Source organism: Scardinius erythrophthalmus (genome assembly GCF_964197995.2).
Source record: "Scardinius erythrophthalmus genome assembly, chromosome: 20".
In the NCBI taxonomy this organism is placed as follows: Eukaryota; Metazoa; Chordata; class Actinopteri; order Cypriniformes; family Leuciscidae; genus Scardinius; species Scardinius erythrophthalmus.
The window spans coordinates 27,005,808-27,023,992 of NC_138240.1; the positions used below are offsets into that span (position 1 = coordinate 27,005,808).

General features: G+C 38.2%; 1 protein-coding gene across 2 annotated transcripts in view; it reads right to left on the bottom strand.

Annotated features, from left to right (window-relative positions):
- LOC308681050 (glycerol-3-phosphate acyltransferase 4-like) overlaps positions 1-18,185 on the bottom strand; it is a 44,010-nt gene that overhangs the window by 24,441 nt on the left and 1,384 nt on the right. For both annotated transcript variants that reach the window (XM_081349572.1, XM_081349571.1), the window contains exons 2-6: positions 14,624-15,125; positions 6,801-6,873; positions 5,029-5,362; positions 2,144-2,218; positions 1,876-1,965 (exon numbers count right to left, since the gene is read on the bottom strand). In XM_081349572.1, the coding sequence (XP_081205698.1) occupies positions 1,876-1,965; positions 2,144-2,218; positions 5,029-5,362; positions 6,801-6,873; positions 14,624-14,791 (740 nt within the window). In that variant the 5' untranslated portion in view covers positions 14,792-15,125. The remainder of the gene's footprint in view (positions 1-1,875; positions 1,966-2,143; positions 2,219-5,028; positions 5,363-6,800; positions 6,874-14,623; positions 15,126-18,185) is intronic.

Genomic DNA, 18,185 nt, shown 5'->3' on the forward strand with positions numbered 1-18,185 from the left:
TGAACTCTGACCCCACGCTGTTTGTGTGTCAGATAACATCAAAATCTGAACCATCTATCCAGAACATGCTAGAGGAGTTAACATTCTCAAGAACCAGTTCTCATTCACTGTAATAGCATGGAAAAGAGTGAATAGAACATCCTCTAAAATGTTTCCTTTTGTGTCCCAAGTAGGATAGTCAGACAGGTTTGAAGAACAGAGATAACTGGGAGCGTGTTATTTAGAATGCATGACTGGGTGTGCGATTGGGAGTGTCATTTGAGTGCATGATTGTGAGAGTGTTGTAGCATTGTAAACGTGTGTGATTGAGTGACTGTTAGAGTGAATGATTGTGAGCATATACGGTATGTGTTTGTGTGATTGTGAGTGCCTGGTTGAGAGGGTATAAGTGGGATGCATGTGTCTGACTGTGGAAGTGATTTTGAGTGTTTGATTGTGACAGTGTGTGAGAGTGTTTGTGATTGTGAGCGTCTGATTGTGAGCATTTGATTTTGAGTGTGCATCTGTGTGATTGTGAGTGTTTGTATGATTGTGAATATGGGTGTATTTGATTGATTGTTAATGCCTGATAGTGAGTGTGTGTGTGTGTGTGTGTTTGTGCAAGTATATGTTTGAATGCAAGTTTACTGATTTTGAAGATGTGTGTGTGATTGATGGACACTATGTATGTATTTGAGAAAGAAGTTCTGAAAGGGTTAATTGTGTCTGCGCGTGTGTGTGTGTGTGTGTGTGTTATGGGCTGATCGATAGTGTCTGACTGCAAGAATAATTGTGATAATTGTGAATGTTATTTTGAGTATTCGTGAGATTAGGAGTGTATTTTCTGTGTGTTTCAGGGTATGTTTACACGACAACGATATGCTTAAAACAGAGAAGTTTTTCCTTTGAGTTTTCCGCATACAGACGACACCATTGTCAAAACGACACACGTATCCGCAAAATAGCTTCAAAACGCTGTATTCTGCTGCCAGGGCATTAGATGGCGATGAAACACTACAGACTGAAAACGTAATACGCATGACGTCATCGCCTTCAGACATTCGCGTTTTTGTGATTTACATGGAGACCGTTTTCAAAAACGTGCATTTTCAGGCACCCAAAATGGATAAAAAGTTGCCTTTATTTGAAACGGTGTCATGTAAACATCCCCTTATTGCGACCCTCTGAGTGTTTGCGAGCGTCTATGTGATTGTGATACTATGAGTGTGATGTATGAGAGTGTTTGATTATGGGTGTCTGATTGTGAGCATGTGTGTGTGATTGACAGATGCTATGCAATGGAGAGAGTTTGTATTTATGTGTATTTGAGAAAGAAGTTCTGAAAGGGTCAATTGTGTGTGTGTGTGTGTGTGTGTGTGTGTGTGTGTGTGTGTGTGTGTGTGTGTGTGTGTGTGTGTGTGTGTGTGTGTGTGTGTGTGTGTGTGTGTGTGTGTGTGTGTGTTATATTTTTGTGAAATATCTGATCATCCTCCATAACGCAGTTGCTATTTACATATCATACGTCTGTAAACTTTTGCATTACCAAGGCAGTGACTGACGCATTTGTATTACAGTACATTCCAAAAGAGCGCTGTTATCAGCCCCACAGTGAAAAATGAAAACATATCCGTATCGGCTAGGCTGGGTTGGCACGGAGTGGAATGGTTAAGCAACGCGAACGGTTTGGCCCGTTGGTGGAAAAGCTATAGTTAGTGTCTGATTGCGAGATTGATTGTGGGTGTGTTATTGTGCATGTTTGTGAGTGTTTGTTTGATTGTACATGATTGTGTGTGATTGCAAACAAGCGACTGTCAGATTGCACATTGACCCATAATGCCAAGGCTCCTGATGGTCGGAGATTTACAGAAAGCATGCGTATGATCTGTGGCGTTTTACCTGTGATGGTATGTGATGATAGCAGTCAGCGCTCTCACACAGATACGGTAACACATCAGGTGCACTGTTTCACTGAGAAAACTTTTCAACCTGCAAACACACACAGAGACGTGTTAACATCCATATTAAATCACACTCCTGAACAAACTTAGAACTAACTTCAAAATATCTAACAATTTATTAGTCTCACAGATTGCTCCAGCACTAGTATAAGAAAGCAAAACAAATGACAAAAAAGGCTTTTTTAATATAAAATCAAGTTTCTTACCTCCCATTGGGCAGAAGACCAATAATGGTGGTGAAGACAACCAATAGGCTTATTCCTGTGATTGCTAATGTTAGCCTGATAAACCAAAAAACAAGACATTTCAACTCAAACATTGGAACAATCATTACAAAATGTACCCTTTAAACCTTTTTGTTTGCATTTCTCTGGATTTGTGAAACGTAAGAAGGTATGACATGCTCCATGTAGAATAAAAAGCCTCTTGTATAGTGCGCAATACTGAATTGAGTTCTCGTACACATCTTCTCGCGCTTGAATGCACACAAAATAATGCCAAATATTATCGCAAACACAGCAAGTTCTCTTCAGTAATTGTAAATGTAAACACTTGAGAAAGAAAACGCATGTGCGTCAGAGTATTGGATCCAGCATGAGGTCTTAAAGTGACAGCAGCCTAATATACCTGCTGCAAGCTGTCATTAACGTTAATTATAGAAAAAAAGAAAAAGAAAATCACCCACTGATCTTGAATGAATAACTTTTGTATCTTTAATAAGGATTCATCTATATTTTATTTAAAAAAAGAAAAGTATGTAGTGTTATTTTACATTTAATTACAATTTCAGTACCAGTTGTGCTATTGTTAATGTTTATTTGTTCTTATTTTATTACTGTTTACTAATCTTTAATAATGTTTGAACTTTATATTAGTTAGTCCAGTTGTTTTTTATGTGGTATTCAAAACCATAAAAAAAATGTTTAAACCAAAATCTTATATCACAATATGAGTCATTTTATTTTCACGATAACAATAAATATCACAATATAATTATTTTTGCTTTAAATAAAGTTATGATATCACACTTTTTGAAGCCACTGAAATCTCATAAGTCTCATCACTAATTTCAATTTCACAAAAAAACTAATTACAAGAAATATGACAAAAAAAACTACAATAGAACTGACACAAATTAAACAGACCTACCTGAAAAACTACAAGCACTAGATAGGACTATCAAAAAGGCTACTACATAAATTGTATAAAGTAATCAAAATTACACTGCACTGTCTTCACAGTGTAAATTAAACATACATTATATTATATATTCTTATTAAAGTAACAAAAGTCATTCAGTAAAGATCCGAGTAATTTTTTATTAACATTAACGGCACAGTGACTGCTGCCACTTTAAGGCTGAATGCGCAGATCTAATATACTGATATGCGCATTCTTTGGCAATTGTTCACTTAATGCATAAAGACTGTGTTTATGAGGACACTTGCAAACAGGAGCATTTTGAAACACAAGTGTGTGTGTATTGGACCGTTTAAGCCCAAAGAGTTCAGTACTCAGCGCTGTATGAGCAGGGGCTTCATGTGCGCCTGTTTCAGGTGTGTGCTCAGACAAGCGCGCGCATATACCGATAGCATACAGTCCTCTTTTGCTGCTTACTGCGCTTAAACGGTTTAAAATTACTAGTTTTAAAACCGCAAGGCTTAAAAACACATTCATATGATACAATCTCTTCCGGTTGACACATTTCTACCAGTTAATCACGTCTACCGGTATTAAAATTGGAATCGTTAAGTAGAATCGGAATTGATTCATTTTCGAACAATACCCATTTGTCGCAGGTCGAATTCAAACCTACATCCTACATTAGTTATATGATCATAACTCCAGGAGCACATGCACTACCCACTCCACCATAACTTTGACCTAATGGATGCAGTTGTGCAATTAATCGCACAATACCCGGGTGGGCACATCTGATTAAACAGAGCTCAGATATCAGGCACTCTTCCTCATCTCAAATGTGCGCACAGGATGGTGAAGTGTTTCTATTAAGGGATGTGGGTTAAGGCCATTGCCCTGACTGACATTAATCCTACAGAAGCTCCATATGGCCCTGAGGGGCAGCAGAATTAGCCTGTATTTTAAGACACTAAATTCAGACTTGCGTGCCAAAGCAGAGCAAACGTCTCAGAATGGACCAATTAGAATGATGTCAAAAATATAACATCAGTCAACCAAAACTAATATTTAATATTTATTCTGACAGCACTTTACAAAGCCATTAACAGTTTACAAGTGCTGCAGAATTTTTTCTTTTATTTTATGCTATATTGCATACACTGGACCTCAAAAAGCAATTAATGTACCCAACAATACCATATCTTTTATGTATTTTTCATAGACATGTAAATGAGAGTAACAGCAGTGCCCTCTGCTCCTTTCTTCATGAAGCAGCCGTTTCTAATTTGAATACTTTTCTTTGGTATTCATACTGTGTAAACATACTGTGGCAGTTAGCGCTCAGTCAGGGCAATAACATAATAATTTGTTGCATACCATGGTGTTACTTTGCACGCCAAGGTACTTCAAAGATAACCAAAGGCACTACCATGGTGCATGTACAGAAATACATAATATTAGCATGGTACACGTGTCAAAAAACAATGGTAATTTTTTGTTTTGTTTGTTGTTAGCATTGGCCTCGTTTTATTATTTATTATTTTAGAATTCTTCTCACTAATCTTCACATTTGATTATTCCATAAATAAGGGTTTATATGTATTATTTTACTAGGGATGCACAATATATTGGTATCACATCCACTAGTATTATCAAAATGAGAGACTGGACACACTAAATGTAATTTCATAACATTGTAATCTTTGGTAAGCCTCAAAAATGAAAATCCATTTTTCATACTGTACATTAAAATGAAGTGATGCAAAAATTTGTGATTACTTGATTACTTTAATTTTAGTATTTTATTTTTAATTTAGTTAGACAAAACACCACAGAATTATAATATCAGCCATTTATGGGTTATTGGCCATAAACGAAAAATAATAATTAGCATCAGCCAGAATTTTAATATCTCTGACTTTTATCGAACCCCATTTTTCTTCTTGCTCACCTGAGGGGCAACAGGAACCCATAACGGATGATGACGCCAAAACCCCACAGCACGGTCAGTCTGGTGCTAATGTGCTGGAAGTTATAGTTGCTCCTGGTCAGCAGGTTCCACGACTCAAGTTCTTCTGCCGAGAAACATTTGGTAACCTCGTCATCTACGATGCTTTCAATGCCGCGGCGGCAAAAGTAGAAGGTGTCTGACATTTCAAACTCTGATGAGGAAAGGGAGGGGCCTGTGGCGGCGGAAGCGGAGCCATCCAACTCTCGACTGCTCCCGTTTCGCCGAATCTCTTTGAGCTCATCTTCCAGTGACGTGGGTTCTTTAGCGATAATGCCTGAGATAAATGATAATGCAAACATACAGTGTCTTTGTGAAGAGCAAAATTCAGGACATTATATAACAGAGTCACAGTCTAGGGCGTAAATAAATACATTTTGGATTCTTGAATCCACTGCTGCTTCAATGAATACCTAATGAGTGATTATAATCAAGGTATTAATCAATATTTTTCCTTCTAAATATCAAATGAGTTGAATGACTTCTCTAAGCTTATGAGATTTTACTTCGTTATAGAAGTTACCAGTGTGATTACTGAAATGTCCTTTTCGTGTATTCTTTAATGTCTGTATTAAATATCTGAGCCCATGCTAGGAACGCAGTAACAGTGTTCGCTCATTTAGCCCGGCTTCCAGAAATGAAATATGGATTCGTTTTGTTTGAGAAAGGTCTTCAACATGTGTTAAAACATATATTTGTTCTTCTAGCTCACCATGACGACTATAGGTCACAAGGGTCATTGGAACCAATAGTTTAAGAGACCATTTCTTAGCATTTATTTTCCTGTTCTATATTAAATTGTCCTCTCATTGAGAGAAAGAACATGTTTTCTTAATGTTTTGGGAAGAATCTCCTGTTTATAGTTAGAGCCCAACCAAATCCAACCTTGAAGAAGCTGTGTGTCTATGTGTGTGTTAGTATTCTTGGTTACAGGCCAAGGAACAAGTGGCAATATTGGATATTGACTGACTTGTTTTCTTCGACATGCTGACGCCTAGACACAGTCTTGTGACCTCGGAGGGCCATTCATACCTAACATAGGGTCCTGGTGGCAGCCGTACAGACTATGGAGATGTGCTACTACCCATCAGTCCATGTGTGGAAATTTACTATGTTGATCTATTTCTTAGCCAATCAGAATCATTCAACCTGAAGCAATGACGTAGCTTAGACCTTGGTGAAGGGTATAACTGCTGTGATCTTAGTAACTGTAACAGGGCGGCCTATGAACTCCTTGTAAGTCTTGAAGCTGACTTCTGCCTGATGAAACTGCAAACTATCTTCAGTCAAACTTTTTCTTTCATTTATTATAATTCTGACTCTTGTCTTAAATTGACTGCACTTCTAACTCCTGGCCTTAATTAATCATATCTGGTCCTTGGGTCTTTAACTGTAAATTCCTGAACAATTTGTAAATGAATAAATTCTTTGAATCAAAAAAAAAAAAAGTTAAAACTTTATATAATGACGTGCAACAACTCAAGCAAATGCAAACACAAGCAAATGAGACACAAATGAAGTGTGACCGCAATTACAATTATTAACTGACAAAAACAACCAGGGTACAAGTCCTGTGAGATCAACCAAGCACAGGAGACACACCAAAACAAGCAATGTCACTCACATTAATAAGCAGATGAGCACACAGGAGCGATAGATCATTTTCCCATAGGTGTAATTGTACACAGTGCTTACACAGACACTGACATACTTACTATTAAGACTGTAAGGCTTGTACAGAAGATGGTTTTTCTCCTTGGCTCCTCTTTCCATCCTCACTGTGGCCCACTGGAAAACAAAGAAAGAAAAACAAATACAATTTAATGTTATCACTGCAACATACTATTTAGTTAAGAATTATCTTAATTATTTAAGAATTAGTAAAGAATTAGGGGTGATCTAAATATTTAATTGTATACAAATACAGCTATTATTTAAAATATTTATATTCATTTTTAACTCTCTGATCATGCATGAAAAATCTAATTATGGGGGAAAATATCTAGCATGTAATATAGCAGATAACGTGCAGTCAGCCAGTTATTAATAAATAATAAACCGCAAAAATAAATCAGTTATACTTCCTCTGTGGATTACATCATTATGGCCCTTAAAATAAAACTGCCTATTTCGTGATTTGAAAACACATTGAGGTGGACTGCAGCACAGACACACTCACACACTCACACACACAAATACACACTGAATGTTCCCCCAAGGAACAACAAGCACTTTATTGAAAAGCTGTGGGAGGAGGAATAATGTCAGCATGTTAATTCAGGCATGTGGAGCACACAATACACACAACTGACTTGCACTGTGAATCAGTAAACACTGAGGGGCTGGTATTGATATATTGCCAAATTTACCACAGGTTTAGCTTGAACTTCAATGCTTCAATGTCATATTCTTCTAATATGTAATACTTTGAGGTTAAGGACAGAATGTACACGTCACAAGTGTCATAATGTTGTTCCTAGTCTCAAGGGACAGTAAAACTGCGCAATCCTAAGGGTACGTTTGTTTCAACAACGATGTACTAAAAACAGAAAGGTTTTCTTTAGTGTTTTTTTGCATACAGACGACAATATTGTCAAAATAATCCCCGATCACACAGATCCGTGAAAATGACTAAAAAACGCTTTATGCATGCCAGGCCAGTAGTTGGCGATGTCCCTTTGTAAAGAAACACACGCCTATAGACTGAATAGTTATACACATGTTATACAAGTTTTTGTAGTTTATACAGAGACGATAACGGTATCAATTTCAAAAACTTGCACTTTGAAACCCTTTTTCAAAAGTTTGCATTTTCAAGCCCCCTGTAAATGAACGGCCAAATAGCATCCAAATTTTTAAGTTGAAAATGGTGTTGTGTAAACGGCCCCTAAATGTGCAGCTCAAACTGTTTAGATGTTTGTTTCTATAGCTGGGATGCTTCAGATCCTGCAGAGCCATAGGTGCTACACACAGCAAAGAATAGCACTTTTTAACCATTTAAATTAAATATTACTCTTTCTGTCAGGACCACTATCGTCAAATACGATTGACAATTAGCATAAAATTGGATTGGCGGTTATGGTTCTGTTCTGGGCAAGAACTCCCTGCGCATCCATGCAGCCTAGCATGGATAAGAAATGTGTGGGGAAATCCATTTGATTGTAGTTTAAGTGAGAAATAATTGAATAATAGAAATGGAACATTCAAGTTAAAAGTTACAACTGCAAGTTGAAACCATTGTGTTTCTACGTATGCTGTACAGGTCAGGTATAAAGAATATTTTTGCTCAGGGGGCAAAAAACGTCCGCCCAAAAGTTTTGCTCAGCAAGAAAAAAAATTAGAGGGATCATTGGTGATAGGCGTTGTATTCCTTTAAGTAGACGTGTATCAGCTGAGAGTCAGCTGATGCGAGCTTGACTAATGTGACCTGCCAGAACTGACGCTACGATTAATTATTATTCATTTGTATCTGGCGTCCAACAATAGTATCTATCGTACTTCACCGTTACTAGGTTGGCCAAGTTGCATCACTGACATGTAAATGTGGCAAATTTAATAGCTTTTAATAGCTGAATGCTGTTTAAAGGGCACCTATTATGCAAAATTCACTTGTACACATTTGAACATAATTGTGTGTTCGCAGTGTGTGTACACAACCACCCTATAATGATAAAAATCCACCCAGTGCTTTTTTTTTTTTAAATGAAAGTTCAGGGCAGTGTGACGTACTTTTGCACAAGCCACTCCTATGACTGTTGACTGACACTGCAGTTTTAGCATAGACCCGCCCTGAGTGAGTACACACATAGGCCGCCATTGTTTCGATGCTGGAGCAGCTGAAGACAAGAATGTCTCCTATGCGATTGAGGTGTTTTGTTGTTGGATGTAAGAATGAACATAGCAGTCTTTATATACTCTCGTTGTTACTCGAGGATGGATCTGTACCAACTGTTCGTGATCCAGCTTATAGTCTCTGGAGCGATAGGCCTAACGTTACTGGACACGGCAGTAATGGAATGGAGAGTGCACACTTTATTACAGTTCATCGAGTCGTTTTAAGGATATAAAGTTTACCAGTTTATTAAGCACCCACTGAAAAGCTGTGTATATATTTGTTTACTGTTAGTTGTAATGAGTGTTTCTGTTTAATTCGCTGTGTATGTTGATGATAATGAAAGGGAGAGAGAGAGTTTATGGATAAGACTTTAATGCGCACTTCTTATACTGTGTTTATTCCGCCCTTGCAGTGATTTTCTGGAGTAGAACTGACGCTTCATCTTTTGTGAGATGTACAATAAACTTCATAAAAATCATCAGTACATTTTTGACCATCATTCGGACGCGGTCCGCTACAACAGGCTTGTACTAATAGTGGATAAAAGCAAGATGAAAAATAAGTTATAACCGTAATTAAACTAAACTATACCTGTTCTATCTCCATACAACATTTATTCTCTGCCTCTGTGGGCATTATTGTCCGACTCCGGGTCGAAATGAACACCGCTACTGGGAGTTTCTGTTTTGATATTATTATTGCGTGAGATGAGATTGTCCTGACACTGAGCACAAGCTCGTGAGGCTCCGCCCCCTGTGCCGGCAGCAGCAGCTCATTTGCATTTAAAGGGATACATCCTAAAACGGTGTGTTTTTCTGAGCCTCAAAAAGTGACAATTTAAACATGCTGTAAAAAATGATTTGGGGTATTTTGAGCTACAACTTTCACATACACACTCTGGGGACATCAGAGACTTATTTTACATCTTGTGAAAAGGGGCATAATAGGTCCCCTTTAATACCCAATTAACATGAAATTTGACTAGAATTTCGCAATTATTTCAAGAATGTCTCTGCATCACTGAACTCGTTTATTGAAGGATTGTGGGAAGTCACTCGTTTGCAGAAGAGCAATAGTGGCAGGCAGAAAAAAGGAAGCCACACGCAGTAAGATTGCACACCAGTTACATAACAGCTTCAGACGGATGTGAGGTAATTTTGAAATAAATCAACCACAGCTGGAGTGAAGCAGCCCCTCAGCTCTTCACTTCACCTCCACGTCTGTCTCTAAACTTCTTTATGATTATGATAAGTGTCAGCAAAAGAAAAACAAATCAGACATTTTTTAGAAACATTAACCAGATGTGCACTTGAGCAACATGTCATCATCATCCAGATCTCATTTCTTGTACCTGGTCTCTAACTTACACAGAAATGGTGTTCATACTTCCTGTAGGTTCAGGACCAATAAAAAAAAATTCTGTGAACTCCCAACTCCATTATCAAGATGGCTAGAATAGAATAAGACTATGAATATGCAAAACATAGCCTATAAATTCCTCCTCTCTTCCTTCTCTGCTAATGTCTCTACTGCTAAAAAGACTTACTACCTCAACTAAAACCACTCTAAATCCAGCACATCTACTAAAGGGATACTTAAGGATTCAGCATTAAGCTTTGTATTAGTAGAAAACCTGTAGTATTTTCGAATTACCGTGCTTTCCATCCTCACATCCCCCTGAGATGAGAGATTTATGTATTTTTTGTCTGGAAAAAATCCTCAGATGACGCAAAAATCGTCATTTTGCATCATCAGAGGATTTTTTGGCCAGAGGCTAAAGACTACAGCCAGTAGTAGGGGCTGTCCCGCATGTTTTCAACCCGCCCATAGAGGGTGGGATCTCACTCACAGATTTTTTTGGAAGCAAAGCTAGCAGGCTCTTGTTCTGTGGAGAAACTGAGTAGTAGGAGAAAGCTGAGTAGTAGGAGTTACCATCCTCTTTTTCCCGGACATGTCCGGCCGTCGAGATCGCCCAAAATGTCCGGGATTCGGCTTTTGCTTTCTGCAGTTGCCATTCATTGTTTACATGGACACCTTTTGTTTCAATCTAACTGAATTCATTCCGATTGGTGAATCTGAATGTAGTGTTTACATGAACACTAAACAAGTGATCGGTTGATGTGCGCTTTAACATTGCTAAGAAAATTCCCGCTCCTCCGTGAGAGATACGAGACCGGTGCGTCTCAGTAATCAAGCCACCGGCCATTATTAAACATAATGAATGGCGACTGTAGAACGCAAAAGCCTAATCCCGGACATTTTGGACGATCTCGAAATCAGACTTATCACGGAGACTCACTAGGAGCCTAGCCTTGTTGTTTTAAACTGCGCTCTCTTACCGGTTGGCATAGCTTGGGAGTGGCCTCTTAGGGCAGCGAAGCAAATGCATTCTGGGAGTTGTTGTCTTTCATCCACATAAGCCAAAAATACATTTTCTGGCTTTTCTCAGTTTAGAAAGCTCCAAATTAAAAAATAATTTCACATTTCTTCTACATAAATGACCAATTTTAAATACACATTCATCTTTCCAGAGGTGAAGTATCCCTTTAAATAACAGTCTGATATCCCTTCCTCCATTCATTGCTAAAACACTTCAACCAAGTCTCTACCGTTCTTGCACAGAACAACCTCCTGGACAACAACCAGTCTGGTTTCAAAAGCGAACACTCAACTGAGACTGCCCTGGCCTGCTCTCAGTTATTAAAGCTCTGAGACTGGCAAGAGCAGCTTCCAAATCCTCAGTAATCAACTTGCTGGATCTGTCTACTTCTTTTGACACAATTAGCCACCAGATCCTCCTGTCAAGCCTCAAGACAAAGGGCATCTCAGGAACCGCACCCTAATGGTTCAAGTCTTACCTCTCAGGTAGGTCCTTCAGGGTGTCGTGGAGAAGTGAGGTGTCTAAGTCGCAACATCTAGCTACTGGGGTGCCTCAGGGCTCAGTGCTCGGACCACTTATTTTCTCCATTTACATGTCATCACTAGGATCTGTCATTCAGAAACATATTTTTTTCTATCACTGCTATGCTGATGACACAGTATTCGACGGTAGCTGCTCGCATCTTAGCCTGCCTCACATTTCTTGCTGGATGAAGGACAACACCCTTCAACTAAACCCCGCAAAGACAGAGCTGATTGTGGTCCCAGCCAACCCAACTCTACTACATCACAACTTCTCCATTCAGTTCATCAACCATAACTCCATCCAGGACAGCCAGGAACCTTGGAGTTGTGATTGATGATCAGTTGAACTTCACAGACCACATTGCTTGAATTGCCTGGTCCTGCAGATTTGCCTTATACAACATTAAGAGAACCAGGCCCTTCCTGTATCAGAGCATGCTATACAACTCCTTGTCCAAGCTCTTGTACTATCCAGACTGGACTATTGTAATGCTCTCTTCGCATGACTTCCAGCATGAACTGTTAAACCTCTGCAAACTTATCCAGAATGCTGCAGCAAGAGTGGTCTTTAATGAGCTGAAGAGAGCTCATGTCACACCTCACCTCATAAACTTGCACTGGTTGCCAATTGCTGTTTGCATCAAATTCAAGGCACTGATGTTTGCCTACAAAACAACCACTGGCTCTGCACCCCTATACTTAAACTCACTACTTCAGACCTATGTTCCCTTCTGAAGCTTGTGTTCTGCAAGTGAACGGTGCCTTGTGGTGCCATCTCAAAGAGGCACAAAATCACTTTCACGGACATTTACCTTGACTGTTCCAAGCTGGTGGAATGCCTAACTGAAACCATCCTGCTGAGTCTTTAGCCATTTTCAAGAAACACTTGACCCATTAATACTAACACTTACTATTCTACAGTATATCTATTTAAAAAAAACACACACACACAAACATTGCTAAGTGTATTGTGCTACACTTACTGGGACTGGTCACAGCGTTTGCATATTGCAGCCCTATAGTTAGTTTGATTGCTTATATTGCTATCCTCATTTGTAAGCCACTGTGGATAAATGTGTCTGCTAAATGACTAAATGTAAATATCATTGTGTTCTGGAAGCACATGAGAAGTTCACACTACCAAATGCACTCCATAAATAAAAGAGTTTCAAAAAAGATCATGTTAGTACCATAGTTTTTTGGACATGTATCATGATAGTACCATAATAATATCATTTTATATACCTTATAATTTATATACCTTAGAGCAGTGGTTCCCAAACTTTTTCTGCCAGGCCCCCCTTTTGTAGAGTAAAATATTTTCAAGCCCCCCCCACCAACTTGGTTTGTCGCATCCAGTGTAGACCGCATCACTGATTATAATGGGTTCTATTTGCTTTTTTCAGGTCCCGCCACTCGAGTCGGGTGTAGACATGTTGTTTCAGTAGTTGTGAAGTAGATTCATCGTCTGCTTACGTCTACTTGGCACTGGCAGTCCTTTTTAACAAACTTGTCCATGCTTTGGAACCCTTCATCATTCATTTATATTTTTACACAATTCTATGCAATACTCAATTTTGTGGTCTGTTTTTGCATGAGAAAAACTGCTACAACTGATAGCAGTGCGCTCAAGTAGGTACTGAGAGTCATCTTGAGGTAATAAAATATGCCAAATTAATACTTTGTGTTGAATTATTTACTTATGTGGCAAGTAGCCATAAGTAGCATAAGCGGGATAATTTAGCAGTGTTTTATCAAATTGAGGTGTAATATCATATCGGTTATCAGACAAAAGTTGATATTTAAAAACTTGCATAATTTAATAACACTTTTATATGTAATCTTTAGCAAATATCACAAAAGATCTCTCAGCCCAACTTTACTGTCAACTCTATAGTATCCGGTAAACAAATGCAAAAAAAAAAAAAACACAAATAAATCAGTCTGAAGAACAATTTTCTTAAAGGGATAGTTCACCCAACAATGAAATTTCATTGATTCATTGAGTGAGTCATTAATTACTCACCCTCATCATGTCGCTCCAAACCTATTACTCTCATCTTCGGAACACAAATGAAGATCTTTTGATGAAATCTGAGAGCTTTATGTTCCTCTATTGACAGCTACGCAATTACCACTTTGACACTTCAAAAAGTTCATAAAGAGATTGTAGAGCTGATCCATGTGAAATAAGCGGTTTATTCCAATTTTTCTAAAGAGACTTGATCGCTTTATATGATAAACAGATTGAATTTAGGCTTTTATTCACATAAACATTAATCAGCTCACTAATCAGTAGAGTTAAACGGAAGCTCAAGTATGTTCGCTTGATGTGCGAGAACTAATGAGGTTAATTCTCGTGTTACGCAACACGTTTGAGCTTTATAAGAACCAATGAGGTTCATTCTCGTGTTACGCATCATATTTGAGCTTCTGTAAGAACCAATGAGGTTCATTCTCGTGTTACGCATCACGTTTGAGCTTCTGTAAGAACCAATGAGGTTTGTTCTAGTGCTCATGTTTGGTTGAGCTTCAGTTTATGTTTGCTGATCAATGTTTATATGTGAATAGAAGGCTAAATTAAATCTGTTCATCATATCAGCAATAGAGTCTCTTCAGAAAATGTGGGCAAAACCGCTCAATTTATATGGATTAGTTTTACAATCTCTTTATGAACTTTTTGAAGCGTCAAAGTGGTAGTTGCGGAGCTGTCAATGTAATTAATGACAGACTTGTCATTTTTGGGTGAACTATCCCTTTAACCATCCTGAAATGGAACAAGATGATCTTCCAACTCACCTTAAAAACCTTGAGCAGTGTCTTCATGTAGAGTCCACGGATGCCAAAAGACAGACCAAAAATGGCAGGAACAATGATGAAGACCAAAAGCAGTGTGACCCACAAAGTGAAAGAAATGCCCAAGAGCATGCATAGCAGATTACTAAAAGGAGAAATAAAAGGGCCCATTTTTTATTATTTTTTTAAGTTTCTTTCAGGAAGAAAATAAATAAATTTGGAAAGGGAAGTGGACTTCCCACAAGCCAACTTTCTCAAGCACTTTTAGGGTCAAAGTCTCCAGAGCATGATGTGGAATGAGTCCATAAAGAAGACTGGTGACAAGTCTTTTATATCCATTGGTGTACAACTGGATGACGCAAACACATCTTTCGATGTGTGGCACTGCCCAGAGGCGATTTACTTCGCTTTTAATGAATTATACATTGGCAACTTCGCAACTTCAGATCCCTGTAGACTCACAGAACATGACAGCTCTTCCCTCAGAGCTCTGAAATGAAGAAACCTGGAGAATGTGAAAGAAAACACATACAGGTAAAGGATTACAGTTCACTCAAGTACAACCTTATTCAAATCAAACAGATAGTGACACACCCACCAAAGTAAACGCAACTGGTTGATCACAAAGCCAAACAAAGTGGCCTGCATTCAGTAAAAGCTACACTAGGATCTCAAACAAGGAGATATTTGAGCTCATAGAGCTCCCACGAGTACAGTGGTGGGAGACACACTTACATAACAGAGAAGAGAAGAGAAGAGAAGAGAAGAGAAGAGAAGAGAAGAGAAGAGAAGAGAAGAGAAGAGAAGAGAAGAGAAGAGAAGAGAAGAGAAGAGAAGAGAAGAGAAGAGAAGAGAAGAGAAGAGAAGAGAAGAGAAGAGAAGAGAAGAGAAGAGAAGAGAAGAGACTAATGCAACTAATGTCAAAATTTTACTCTAATAGGTGAACATATCCAGCCAAAAATATACAAGTAATCGCAAACTTTTGAAAATGAGATTCAAAGTGCAAGTTTTTTAAAACGATACTTTTATTATTGTCTCCGTGTAAACTACAAAAACGTGCATTTGTGAACAGTGACATCATGCGTATGCGTGTTCAGTCTATATAATAGGCACGTAGTGTTTCTTTACAAAGTGACATACAGCATACATCGTTTTCAGTTGTTTTCACAGATCCATGTGAATCTGGTTCATTTTAACAAGTTGTCGCCTGTACGCAAAAAAAAAAAAGAAAACGCGAAGGAAAAACTTGTAGGCCTACGTGTTTAGTACATCATCGTTGTGTAAACATTAATGTACCCTAAAACAATTTATTTATTTTTGGTAATCAAAATAAATTATTAAATTAAATATATGGATGAAAGAAATATTAGATGAAAATTTTTTAAATGTTGCTTAAAACTTGAACAAAACTTAGAAATGCTGCCTTGGCAACTGACTGAAATAAATAACTTTAATGACTTAATAAAATGGAAATAAACTTCATTAAAGTAGCTATATAGAAACATTTCAAAATATATACAGTGAGGAAAATAAGTATTTGAACACCCTGCTATTTTGCACGTTCTCCCACTTAGAAATCATGGAGGGGTCTGAAATTGTCATCGTAGGTGCATGTCCACTGTGAGAGACATAATCTAAAAAAAAAAATCCAGAAATCACAATGTATGATTTTTTAACTATTTATTTGTGTGATACAGCTGCAAAGTATTTGAACACCTGAGAAAATCAATGTTAATATTTGGTACAGTAGCCTTTGTTTGCAATTACAGAGGTCAAACGTTTCCTGTAGTTTTTCACCAGGTTTGCACACACTGCAGGAGGGATTTTGGCCCACTCCTCCACACAGATCTTCTCTAGATCAGTCAGGTTTCTGGGCTGTCGCTGAGAAACACGGAGTTTGAGCTCCCTCCAAAGATTCTCTATTGGGTTTAGGTCTGGAGACTGGCTAGGCCACGCCAGAACCTTGATATGCTTCTTACAGAGCCACTCCTTGGTTATCCTGGCTGTGTGCTTCGGGTCATAAAGACCCAGCCTCGACCCATCTTCAATGCTCTAACTGAGGGAAGGAGGTTGTTCCCCAAAATCTCGCAATATATGGCCCCGGTCATCCTCTCCTTAATACAGTGCAGTCGCCCTGTCCCATGTGCAGAAAAACACCCCCAAAGCATGATGCTACCACCCCCATGCTTCACAGTAGGGATGGTGTTCTTGGGATGGTACTCATCATTCTTCTTCCTCCAAACACGTTTAGTGGAATTATGACCAAAAAGTTCTATTTTGGTCTCATCTGACCACATGACTTTCTCCCATGATCATCCAAATGGTCATTGGCAAACTTAAGACGGGCCTTGGCATGTGCTGGTTTAAGCAGGGGAACCTTCCGTGCCATGCATGATTTCAAACCATGACGTATTAGTGTATTACCAACAGTAACCTTGGAAACGGTGGTCCCAGCTCTTTTCAGGTCATTGACCAGCTCCTCCCGTGTAGTTCTGGGCTGATTTCTCACCTTTCTTAGGATCATTGAGACCCCACGAGGTGAGATCTTGCATGGAGCCCCAGTCCGAGGGAGATTGACAGTCATGTTTAGCTTCTTCCATTTTCTAATGATTGCTCCAACAGTGGACCTTTTTTCACCAAGCTGCTTGGCAATTTCCCTGTAGCCCTTTCCAGCCTTGTGGAGGTGTACAATTTTGTCTCTAGTGTCTTTGGACAGCTCTTTGGTCTTGGCCATGTTAGTAGTTGGATTCTTACTGATTGTATGGGGTGGACAGGTGTCTTTATGCAGCTAACGACCTCAAACAGGTGCATCTAATTTAGGATAATAAATGGAGTGGAGGTGGACATTTTAAAGGCAGACTAACAGGTCTTTGAGGGTCAGAATTCTAGCTGATAGACAGGTGTTCAAATACTTATTTGCAGCTGTATCATACAAATAAATAGTTAAAAAATCATATATTGTGATTTCTGGATTTTTTTTTTTTAGATTATGTCTCTCACAGTGGACATGCACCTACGATGACAATTTCAGACCCCTCCATGATTTCCAAGTGGGAGAACTTGCAAAATAGCAGGGTGTTCAAATACTTATTTTCCTCACTGTATATTAAAAACGACAAAAGCACATAACAAAATTAAACAAACGAAAATATAAAAGATAAATTAAAATATTATACTATTACTAATAAATAAAATAAATACTATACTAGTATGTAAATAACACTAACACTGTCTGAAGAAAACTGAGATACAATGAAGATTTTCACTGAAGTAAATTTGAAGCACTTCTAAACTATGCAAAGTAACCTGATTAATCACTTTTTTTAAGTCTTGACTTATTTTTCATTTCATTTTTTAGAAAATGCATGCAGTTAATTTGATTAAATTACATGTTAAAATGCATTGCTTTAGGTTAAAAGAAATTCTTTTTTATATATAAATGAATTTCAAAAAAATAATTTCACTGGCTGTTTAAAAAAAAATGTTAAAATGAATGGGGGAAATTAATTTGACTTGTCAGCTAAATATGACAGACGAAACTATCCATATTATAAACCTCAAATAT